Source organism: Stegastes partitus, unplaced genomic scaffold, assembly GCF_000690725.1.
Source record: "Stegastes partitus isolate 25-593 unplaced genomic scaffold, Stegastes_partitus-1.0.2 Scaffold1823, whole genome shotgun sequence".
Lineage (NCBI taxonomy): Eukaryota > Metazoa > Chordata > Actinopteri > Pomacentridae > Stegastes > Stegastes partitus.
The window spans coordinates 17394-29637 of record NW_007579554.1 but is presented as its reverse complement, the minus strand read 5'-3'; the positions used below and the strand labels follow the sequence as shown (position 1 = coordinate 29637).

The following is a 12244-nucleotide window of genomic DNA, read 5'->3' as shown; positions in this document are numbered from 1 at the left end:
GAAACAGTAGATTTTTTGAGAAACTGCATCTTAAGTAGAGTGTTTTCTGCAGATTTGTGAACAGCGTGCGGAGCTGAGGAACTGTTTTCTGTTTGGTTGTGCACTCTGGGGCCATGTTTTCATCCTACACTTCAACTTTAAACCTTTTGTTTTCATTTTTGTAAGTTTGCATTCACATATTTCACCATTTCTGCTGCATTTCTTCAATAATCTGCCGTCTGTATCTGTTTTTTCTTATTAATATTTTTGACGTCTAATTGTTGTTTTTTTAACTTTCTGTATTTTATTGTTCATTTTCTTTTCTTTTAATCTTTATTTATATACTCACTTGTGTATTTATTGTACTTATTTACTTCTATTATTATCATTTTGAGCCTCGTGTTTATGGTTTTACCCTCCATTTTTATTAATAATAATAATAATTGATTAGATTTATATAGCGCTTTTCTAGACACTCAGACGCTTTGCACTGTCAATTATTCATTCCGGTGGTGGTAGCTATGGTTGTAGCCACAGCTGCCCTGGGGCAGACTGACCGAGGCCTGGCTGCCATTCTGCCCCTCCGACCACCACCTCAACAATCCATTCATTTGCATTCACACCAGGCAAGGTGGGTGAAGTGTCTTGCCCAAGGACACAACGACCATGACACGGGGCAGAATCGAACCGCCGACCTTCTCTACCACCTGAGCCACAGCCGCCTGCTTTTGTTCTACTTGTTGCCTTCATTTCTTTATTTTATCTGCTGTAATTTATTCTGAGAATCTTTGACCACGTTTGGCCTCCTGAGTTTGTTCTTTTCTTTTTCTTGTCCTGTCAGTAAAACACTTTGTGAACTCATTGTTTTGGTTTTAATGTTCAAACTTTCTGCTTCAGTGTTCGACCGTGGCTGTAAGGAAACGTGTCCTCGTGCTGTCAGCCGGATTCTCTTTGCCTCCGTTTCACTTTCCAAACAATCTCCGTGTTCGTCGTCGGCTGCGACGCGTTGCCTTCCTCCTCGGGGACGTCTGCACTGCAGCTGCTCTGCTTGTCAGTGAAGAGAATGTGAGCAGCACAGGAATGTTTGTTTTTTCTGACTTCTAGTGAAACGACTGAATGAAACTGACTTTCTTCCATAGAAATCTACGAGGCAGCTCCCCCGGCTCAGGCTTATCTGCCTGCAGTGTTTCCTGTGTAGCAGAGCGGCTGCCAGGACCATCAGCACAGGCCCTCATGGCTTCCATTAGCCAGCAGCCTGCTCCTCCACCTCCAGCTCGTACCGTTAAACATTTACGGCGCCGCTCGGGAATCTGCGTTGACCGTGAATCATATTTGTGCTTTAGGTTGAGCTGTAGTCTGGCAGCTCCGCAGACGTGATGAACGTGTTTGTTCTGGTGCCGGATAACGTCTGGTGACCTGTGCCCTGATTTGCTCAGACAGCTGAGAGAGAAGCGCCGCGTGACCACCAAATATTACGGATTCATTTGTCGATGTGTCGCTGGAATCACAGGAAATAGAGTCTGAGAGGAAGACGAGCAGTGGGTGTTGTTGTCAGCAGCATGCATGTGGTTAGTTAGAGCCTCACATGGATGAAGGGAGATGAAGTGCTGCTGTTTATTAGTTAAACCTGATTTAATCATCTAATGCTGACATCACGCTTCATGTGAGAACTTTGAGATCAAGTTATAGAATGAAGTTTGTGATTTTTCAGCCTAAATAATACGATAAATTAATCTTGTCCAGCAATCCGGTTCCGTATAATAAATTGTGTTTATGATGAACAGGTCACGCCTCCTTTAAACATGAAAGAAAAAATGCATTTGGTTGAAATACGCAGAGTTTTCTCACCTGTAGTGTAAATAAATATAATATATAGAGCAGACAGTAGCCTGAGTTCATAGTACCTTCAGACTGACAGCCACACCTGTTATATATATATTTATATTTATGTTTATGTACATATCTTCGGGGATGACAGTGTCCCCATTCACAGGGCATGAGGGGTCCCTGAACAGTTGTGTTCATGCTTTACTCGGACCAGATCTCAGCCAACATGTTGGACAGAGCTCTGCACCAAAAAACAACAAAGGGGGGAATATCTCCAGAGTGAATGATCTTCATCCCTCCAGCAGAGCTCCACAGACTTTGGGAATCAATCAAGACACATTGAAGCTGTTATAGTGGCAGGTGGTAGTACTAGGATGTGTTATTATGGCTTTTCCTTTAATTTGTCACCCATCTCTGGGAGGCCTGGGAGTTTTTAGTGTTTGTTTGTTTGTTTTGCAGTATCTTAGTTTTTTCCTCCTTCCTGATGTTACTGTCAGCTGGTGTTGGAGGTTTGCCACATTTACCACAACTTCCCTGTTCTGCTCCTGGTTGGATGACCACCAGTACGTCTGGCTGGTCCACACACAGCTGCTTGTCAATCTGAACTTATTTATTTATTTTTAGATATAATATTTTTTGAGATTTTAAAATCCATCCATCATCTATACACCGCTTAATCCTCACCAGGGTCATGGGGGGCTGGAGTCTATCCCAGCTGACTTAGAGCAAAGGCAGGTTCACCTGGACAGGTCGCCAGTCCATCGCAGGGCTACACTTAGAGACAGACAACCAAGCACACTCGCATTCACACCTACGGACAATTTAGAATCACCAATTAACCTCAACATGTTTTTGGACTTGTGGGAGGAAGCCGGAGAACCCGGAGAGAACCCACGCTGCACGGGGAGAACATGGAGACTCCACGCAGAAAGATTCCGGTGCCTCCACCGGGACGCGAACCGACGACCTTCTAGCTGCGAGGCAACTACCAACTGCACCACCCTGCAGCCCAGATTTTAAAATATATATAAAAAAATAATATTATAATACTATATATTGTGGTATAAGGGAATTAGTTGTTTTTTAAAATTATTTTATTTAAAAAAAAATATATATAGATAATATTCATGTATTACAATATAGATGCACACATAAACTATAGAATTGCACAGCAAGCATTTAAAAAATTCCTTCAAAAAAATATTTTAAACCAGAAAAAAAGTAAAGCTTGTCAGTCTGAATTGAGGAAATTAATATCATTAATTAGATATTAATTGATTCATTTAAAAAAATGTATATGTATAATTAATATTGGGATATATATATAGTGTCATTATTTTTATATACTTATGTATTAAAATAAAATAGAAATAAAAAATTGCATATCAGAATTTAATTTTTTATATTATGAAATATAAAATAAGTTATATATAATTTTTCATTTGTTCCATTTTAGACTTTGACTTGTTAAGTGGTGCCTGAATTTGGTGTTTTTATTTAATGTGAATAAATATATTTCAACAATAAGTTGAAGCAGGAAAGAAGAAACTGGCGCCAAACTGCTGAAAATGAAGTATTTTACGCCTTAATTTTTTAATTTTTTTTATTTATTGTAAATAAATACATGTGAGAGCAGACTTTGGTGTGAGATAAGCGGACGGAGACTTCAGTCCGCTGCCTGGAGACCGTCCTGGTTACCTGGCAACGCAAAAACCTCGTCGACCAATCAGAGGCTCCGCTCGGCGCATTGGTACAAACAAACTGGACAACTGTACGACTCTGTGATCTGCCGATAATGAGCGCTGGACTTTCAGGTAAACACGCAAACTTCTCCCTTTAACTACACAACGATGTATTGTTGTCTTCGTGCTTTTAAACGGGAACTCCACGCCGGAAACACGGGGGGACTGCTTCGTGTCGGCGGAGCATCGCTCCCCGTGGGTGGTGCTCCGGCTGTATAAAACAGGCGTGTCCGCGGAGGACGGTGTGGTTCAGACGCTGACTAACGCGGTGCATGTGTGTCTCCCTCGGGCTGTGGATTATGTGGAGGTGTGTGCGCAACTTGCCAAGTTAACATCTTTTTTTTCTTTTCTTTTTTTTCCCCGGACTTTGAATTCTCGCAGAGCACCATTTTGGAAACGTATGTACCGTTTTTATTACTCACTCATCTGCTGGGTTTGTAGTTAGCTAAACTGTTGTGTGTTGCTAAATTAAAAAAAAAAAAAAAAGTTTACACAGCTGTAGCCACGATTTTAAAACGTGACACCGGTTGGGGAATGTCATTGTAAATAACAGACTAAGGTCGGATGCTGTTGAGACTGTTCTAACTCACGTATTTGCTCAATTGAGAGGAATTAATCGCCATATGGATCGACTGAGCCAGCCGTATCTAACGGTACCAGTTTTAAATTGTTCGCAGTTAGCGCTAACTTACTTGACGCACTCGTCCGGAGGGTAAATTAGCAAATCAGCTGGAACAAATGATTGCCGGTGAAGTTTAGGGGACGTGTGTGGTGCGGTGAAGCCGAGGAAGGGGGGTCGTCGCCCCGGCTTTTTGACCCCCGGGACGAGCGTCGGTGTCGGGCCACTTCAAGCTAGCTCCTCGCGCTGCTGCTCGTCTCTCAGCGGTTCTGGAATGACAAGCCGGGCTCGCGCCGTGAGCGGTTCTGGAAGGCTCACGCGCGCCGTGCCGGATCACGTGACGCCGCTGCTGTTTTTACCTTTACAGAGTTTTTAATTTTATCACATTTATTTGCGGTTTTATTGACTTTTTTTTTTTTTTTTTTTTTAATACAACAATTAAACCGGATCCTTAATTCTGAAGGTTTTATGTTTTATTGTGAAAGGACAAATGAGCTAAACGTGTCTGATGTGTAGATTTTGCTTGTTTGGTGTCACGTTTTAACCCTCTGAACCCCGGGCAGCAGCAGCTTCTGGGTGTTTGTTATTTTGCTCCTGTCACATCTCTCGTCACTGTGGCCTCTCAGTGGAAACCACACAAACATGGCTGGAAGTAGAGAGAACTCAGAAAAAAAGTGACAAACAGGTGCCCACGTGTGTTGTCAGTACTGAGGGGGAGCGAGCAGGTGACTCCTCAACCTGTAGGTGTTTTTCCTTTGCCATACTTGCCTCCTCTGTGCTCTGTGTGAACACAGCCTGCAGTTCAGCACAACAGTCATTTGACTGGTGGTCAGAGGTTGAACCGGATCAGGTTGGAGCAAAATCAGAACTTTGAGCTTGAATTTTGCTGCGTTTCCTGATAGAACAAATGAGTAGTTCAAGGATGGTTGTAATGTTCAAATCTGGCTGTTCTTGCTCTGATAAATGGTGGAATTGTTCTTTTTCAGTTAAGATAACCTGCATTTCAAATCTGCCACCAGATTTGGGTTTCAGACCCAATTGAGTAAAACATGTAGAATCAAGAGAGTTTGATGAAATATCCCGATTGTAAGCTGGGATTTTGTTAAGTTTCCTGATGGACCAGCACGCCACAGATGTCAAGGACCGCCACAGTGTTAACTATCAGACAACTCTGGGTCGTTTTCTCTTTAGTTCTTTTATGACAACACACCTTCTAAACCTGCCACCAGGTCTGGGCTTTAGACTGCACAGCAAAGGCTTTGTTTTTGGAAGATTTTTTTAAAGTGATACATGTAGAGATTTTTAAGTTGAGATATTTATTTTATATTTACTCACAGAACAACAGATGTGTTCAAAGGTGACTGTAATGTTGAAAACTATTCTGTCTGTTATATTTATTTCAGTGTTAACGTGCCTGTCAAACCCAGCACCAGGTTTGGGATTCAGAGGGTTAAAACAGTCAAATTGGTCAATTTGTTTTTGCTTTGTGTCACATTTAAAAGCCACCTCTAACATTTTTTTTCTGTCCTGCCATCCTAGTTGATCTGAACTTGAGACGATGGATAACCGGGAGGAATCAAAGAGTTGCTCTGTCAGCGTTCTGACCTGGGAGCAGGTGAGCCGGCTGGATGAAGTTCTCACCGAGGTGGTGCCTGTTCACGGCCGGGGGAACTTCCCCACCTTAGAGGTGCAGCTGAACGACATTGTGGCGCGAGTTCGCTCAAGACTGGAGCTGAGCGGCATCCGAGTGAAGGACGTCCGGCTCAACGGCTCCACGGCCAGCCACGTGCTGGTGCAGGATATCGGCTGGAGCTACAAGGATCTGGACGTCATCTTCAGGGTCGACCTGCCGCACGAGGCAGAGTTCAGGCTCATTAAGGACGTGGTGCTGGGTACCCTGCTGGACTTTCTGCCCGAGGGTGTGAACAAAGAGAAAATCACACCCATGACTCTCAAGGAGGCGTATGTCCAGAAGCTGGTCAAGGTGAACACGGAGCAGGACCGCTGGAGCCTCATCTCCCTGTCCAACAATAACGGCCGCAACGTGGAGCTCAAGTTTGTGGACTCGATACGTCGCCAGTTTGAGTTCAGTGTGGACTCCTTTCAGATCGTGCTGGACTCCATGCTTTCCTACTACGAGCTGGCTCAGACGCCCATGTCTCAGGCCTTCCACCCCACCGTCAGCGGGGAGAGCATGTACGGGGACTTCAGCACGGCGCTGAGCCACCTGCGGAACAAGCTCATCGCCACCAAGCGGCCCGAGGAGATCCGAGGCGGCGGCCTGCTGAAGTACTGCAACCTGCTGGTGCGGGACTTCCGGCCGGCCAGCCAGGAGGAGTTCAAGGGCCTGGAGCGGTACATGTGCTCGCGCTTCTTCATTGACTTTCCTGACATCGGAGAGCAGCAGCGGAAGGTGGAGGCCTACCTCCAGAGCCACTTTATCGGCGAGGAGAAGAGCAAGTACGAATACCTCATGATCCTGAAGCGAGTGGTCAACGAGAGCACGGTGTGCCTCATGGGCCACGAGCGGCGGCAGACCCTCCACCTCCTCTCAGCGATGGCCTTCCGAGTCTTCGCGGAGCAGAGCGCCATCCCCGACGCCTCCTGCGTCACCTGCTACTATCAGCCGGCGCCTTACGTCCGAGACCACAACTTCAGCAACTACTATGTGGCAAACCAGAACATTCCAACATGGCTGCCATGTAACTGACACGACAGACACGTGGAAGGATGTGCAAGAGGGCATCGCTGCTGCTGTTTGAGAAGAGAGAAGGAATAAATGGAAAAAAAAGAAAAAAGAAAAAAAAAACATTCAACATAGAGGCAATAAATGCTATGTTCCTCTCAAGGCACAATTATTTAAGTGGACAAGTGTTTTGCTTTTGTTTTTTGGAATCCTTTCTCATTCCTTATCTACAGAGGTGTCTAGGTCATTGGATAGAAAGTGACATTTTTAAGTGTTATTTAGATTTATTTTCCCTCATGTTTGGTTGTTTCCCTGTTTATCAACCTTATTCTTAATGGAGTTGTGTTATGTGCCTTACCCTCCAGGTTTACCCCTCCAATACTTTAAGTATGGGCTATTTTTTGAAGAAAGGGAAGAAGAAATGCTATAGCCTGAAATTTGGTTTTCTTGTTGATTAAAAAAACAAAAAAAAATGTGAATCACAGAGAAAAAAAAAAAAACAAAACTGAAAATGTTGAAAAATATTATTGTGAACGGGGTAAAATAAAAGGTGACGGCCGAAAAAAAAAAAAGAGAAAAAAAGCTGATCACCGGTGTTAAAAGTTTACTGAGGAGGGAAAAAGGTGGTACACTAATAACCTTTGGTCACATCAGAGATGGCTGGGCAGCGAGAGCGTCAACTTGTTCTCAGTTTGACATGTAAATATCTCTCATCCACGTCGGAGCTGTCCCTCATGTGCCAGCAGTGCCTGTGACTTGTAAACAATGCAAGAGAAAATGTGTATTTTTTTATTTTCCACTGTGAATTTCAGCGTTGGGACGAGTCCCCTCCTCCCAGCTGATCCAGTTTTCTCAGCCCTGAGTGGAAATCTGCCGTCAGACGCTCTGATCGATGAGCTTCTGTGTGTGTGTTTTGAGGAGTTTTAGCTTCCTCCCTGTTTTTTAAGTCGCTTCCAGAAGCCTCAGCGGTGACCTCCACACGTCACGCCTCTTTGGTTTTTGCGGGAGGCTGACTGACAGGGCGGCGTGGACGGCGGCCTGCTGAGGGAATGTGCCTGCCCCTCGCCGCCTGGCCGGGAGTCCTGGAGGCCGACTGGCTGCCTCTTCCCTTAAAAGGAGCAGCACATGGAGGCCCGCCGGGTTCTCCCTCACCACCATCGCAGGCTCGAAAGCAGCCCTGAAATGGGATCTCGCTCCGACTCTGCTCAGCGACTGGCTCTGGAGCTGCAGCCGTCTATAATTATCGTCTTTTTCCTGGGGGGAGGTACCTTTGGGAGCAGGGAGCTGGTGCATGACCTGCAGCGACTGGCCGCCACCGTACATGTGTGTGAGCTGAGTCACGTCCTGTCCTCTCCTATCCGCTGCCTGCTGAGACCACGTAGTGTTTGAACCCCTTTTGTGGTCATGGAAGGACAGACGACATGTCTGCCAGCGGGACAGCACTCCCCTCTCCCACTTGATTAATGTGGAAGCTACGAGCAGCCTCAGCTGTGGCGGAGTTGCCCCGATGAGTTTTCTATTCCTAGCTGAGCCTATTATTAGCTGTTAATTTTGAACACTTGCAGTGCAGCTTTGCCAGCAGATGGCCGGAGCTGATTCTGCTCGAGGCCGTCGACTCCCCTCGTCCCTTTCATTCAGGTTTGAGAGAAACTTGTTATGTAAGCGGCCGCTCCCGTCACGCCCCTCGGTTCCTCGGAAGCCTAATTCGGGCTCCCTGCTCGTCTCGCCGAGGCTCGTGTTAGCTCCAGATAACCGGCGGCGCCTCTTATCAGGCCGAGCCACGGCGCAGGGCTGGTCAGTGGAGGAGCACCGGCTCACATCTGGGGTTCAGGGCGGGTCGCCTTGGTTCGGCTGCTCAGCTTCTCTACTCAAGCTGCCGTAGTGTTTTGTTTTAACAACAGGTGAGGCGTCGCACGGCGTCTCACTCTGGACCAAAGTCTGCTCTACAACCAGCAACCCAAGCATTCAAGTGCCTGTCACTTTTCTCTTCTTTTTTTCTTTTTTCTTTTTGGAGAGTTTATCTTTTTAAAGGGGTTTTTAATGGTGATCAGGAGGGAAAGGTTTAGCAAAGTGTTTGTTTTTTTCTCTTCAGCTTCTCTAAACCCTGTGAAAGTTCAATACCAGACTATCAGATTCTGCTTTATGGGTGAATGCATACATGTTTGTGGTTGGGGAGGAGTATCATTTTGAGTTTTTATTTTAGTTTTGTTTTAATATTTTGCTCCCCCTTTTTTTTTTTTTTTTCTCGTTTCAGTCCCAAACTTTTCCTTTAAACCCACCCAGTCATTCCTGTTACAGCCGTTTCATTTTACCTTCTTTGTTTAGTTTTTTCTATACTCACTCCCTGAACTGTGTGCAGCTTCACCGTAAGCAGCCGGGTTAGAATGACTCCTCCTGTCCCCCGTTCAAACCAAAGCAACACCTGAAGTGCACTGAGGAGCCGCGGTGAGGCTCGGTAGCTGGAGCTCCACCGGCGGAGACCCCAAACCAACAGAAGCACTTTAGAGAGGCCTTGTTTTACTCCAAACCCAGCCACCCGAGACGGATGTACATAAGCTAATGTGGTCAACTTGCTGGAGGGAGTCGAGCTGGTTCTCAGGGACATGAAGTGTTTTTGAGGACGATGGTTTTTTTTTTTTTTTCCCCCCTTTTGTTTTTTTTATTTGAGTGACTCTGAGATGCCCACTCCTACTCGCCTTGGTTTAGTGTCTTCTCTCTGTGTTAGCGCCCCTCCTACAGCTCCTCACCAGATGAGCAGCCTGGAGGTGGAGGCAGGCGGCAGACTTCATCTTGCTTCGCCCCGACGGCAGCGCGACAGCTTTTTATCTGTGCATCCACTTCCTCCCAAAGCTCATCATGACTCGGCCCCCTCCTCTGCCTTCACCACGACACTCCTCACCCCGAGGTGTAACCAGTCTCATCCATCATCCCCCCCCCACCACCCCGTGTCTTTATCCACTCCGAGTGATGATGAATCGGAGAAACTCGGTCGCGCTGCAAGTTGAAGTCTGCCGTTCGGATTGTTCTCTTCTCGGGCTTCTTGTTGACGTCGCTCGCTGGCGGCGGCGGCGTCAAAGAAAACGCGGCGAGTCGTGTTTTCTCGACACCTGATTGGTGGACGCAGCCTGGAATGTATAAACCCTGTGTTTACGGTTATTGTGGCTTTTTTGTTTTTCCGATGAAAGCTTTACCTTCCTCGTTAGTTCCCCCTTTAGTCGAGTGCAGCAGGACTCGAGCCGAACCCCTTCCTTCGTCAGGGTTTATGTGTGTATGTATGTATGTTGAGCTCTTTGTGAGTGAGGATAAAACGATGAAGAGGATGAAAGGTTGTTGTTTTTTTTGTTTTAATTTTCTGCCCTCCACCTTTTCTTTCTGCTGTAAACGTGTCAGTGTTACTCTCTCACTCAGCTCAGCTTCAGTCGCCTCGCTCGTCGGGCCCTTGTCCATTAGTGCAGCGTGTTTCTTTCCCTCTACGACACCTGTAGACGTATATCTCAGCAGAGTGGGTGCAGAGAAATCTGCGGATTAGATATTTAGCGATTTCTGCTTGTCTGAAGTACAAGTCTTACGCCATAGGAATGTGACGGAGCTCCTCTGGAAGCTCTCCTGCACTTTCTATATGAAGAGTTGTGAATTTTCTTTTCTTTTTTTTTTTCTTTTTTAAATTTTGCAGCAGATTTGTGTTTACGTTCATGCGTGGAGGTTTGCATGTGTGTATGAAGGGATGATTGTGGCAACACAAAGTTTAAAAACAAACAAAAAACAGCGCAGTGGGAGGGGGGGTAAAAAAATGAAATTTGTCGCACTATATTTTTTTGAAATAGGTAATGCAAAAGAGCTTCTTGTCGGCTTTGTGATCGTGACGATGACTTTTGATGGTTACAACCATTATGCTATTTCATTTTTCAGCACTTTTACCTCACTTGAGTTTTTCCTTTGAACGGAAATGTACGTGTACATCAGGAAAATGTGTTTGAAGAGGAAATAATCAATAAAGAGTATTAAATGCAGCCTGCTTGCTTTAGTTGTTTTTACTGGAATCTCACACGTCATGTTGTGTCTCATAAACCTGGGATTAGGAGGAAATTATGTGTGAAAATGTTTGACTAACTTGAAAAAAACTGAATCTCAGCGTCTGGCAACGTAAAATTCTGCTGATGTGAATCTTAAAAGCCGGATTAGAAAGTTGGATAAAAAGTATTGATCTGAATCTAAATGTCTGTTTTATGTCAGAACCACTGAGCTAAACCTGATGAGTAGGTTTATATCTTGAACCTTATTCCTCTGCTTTAAAGCAATGAAACAGGAAAGTAGGATAAAGCAGTGGAAATAATTCTGGTTAAATCAAAACTAAATGAGCAAATAACCGAGAACTGGAGCTTCTGTGACTTATTAAACCTCTTATGTGAGACTCAAAGGGTGCAGTCCTATTATTTCTACTTTATTCCACATGCTTAATGTTAAATAAATCGTTAAAAATGTACCATTTCATGTATCAGGATTTGGTAAATAATAAATAATTCTGGGCTTCTTGGTGCAACCGTGAATCCGTTTGTGACTCAACTGCAGCCAACAGTCGCGTTACAAAAATTCTGTGATTTTTTTTCTGGCTGAGCTGCGGCGAGTTTATCAGCCGGGACACGAACATGAAAACAAACTCAGAATGTGAGTCGTAAAATACCTGCAGCATGTGGAGCCGGCGTTACTGTGTGGACTGGTGGCTTGTTGGACACGTTGGTTCTGTTTCTATTTGTATTTTTTTGTAACATAAGTAATCAAAGACACTTTATGGTGTCACATCGTTACTACGATGCACAAAAGACTAAATCTCATTTTTTTTAAAAATGTACCAAAAGTAAAGCATTCGCTCCGACAACATTCTGTAAAAAACCTACGTTTCTGTGATAATCTTTGCAGCCGTCGAGCCATAAATGACTCCCCTAGAGCCAACAGCGACTGTCACCAGTTTCTATCCAGTACCGGTAACACATGTGAGCTTATTTCTCTCCGTCTTCATGGTTGTGTTGTTTTTATTCAGGTGCAGCATTTTATTAACGCAGTAAAAAATAAACCTACAAGGAGCAAAAACAATGTGACGGTAGCAAGAAATGAATGCCCAGAAACTGCTCTGGGTTCAGAGGCTTAAAAAATGAAACCAAAAAAACCCCAATTCTTCTCCTGAATGTGCTGCTGAGGTGAGAACGGAGGTGAAGTCAGTTTGCTGCTCACAGCTTGAATGAGGCTCCATTTAAAACACCGTCAGAAAGACCTGCTTTCAGTTTCTTTGTTGCCGTTTTATGAGAATAATCCAATAATTAGATGCGTTTTAGGCGCTATTAGTAAAGTGCAGGTGTTTTATAAATAATAATAGTACATAATGTTTATGCAGCG

At 44.8% G+C, this 12244-nt stretch overlaps 1 protein-coding gene across 1 annotated transcript; it reads left to right on the top strand.

Moving 5' to 3' along the window:
* Nucleotides 1–3872: 3872 nt before the first annotated feature.
* On the top strand, nucleotides 3873–10863 carry LOC103372770 (protein FAM46C-like). Its single transcript, XM_008302491.1, has 2 exons — nucleotides 3873–3946; nucleotides 5707–10863. Exon 2 carries the CDS (start codon nucleotides 5726–5728, stop codon nucleotides 6875–6877), a length of 1152 nt encoding a protein of 383 aa, XP_008300713.1. The 5' UTR covers nucleotides 3873–3946; nucleotides 5707–5725; the 3' UTR covers nucleotides 6878–10863.
* The last annotated feature ends 1381 nt before the right edge of the window (nucleotides 10864–12244 follow it).

Excerpts from the sequence above, each read along its gene's own strand:
- LOC103372770 (XM_008302491.1), top strand. The coding sequence starts at position 5,726 with ATGGATAACCGGGAGGAATCAAAGAGTTGCTCTGTCAGCGTTCTGACC.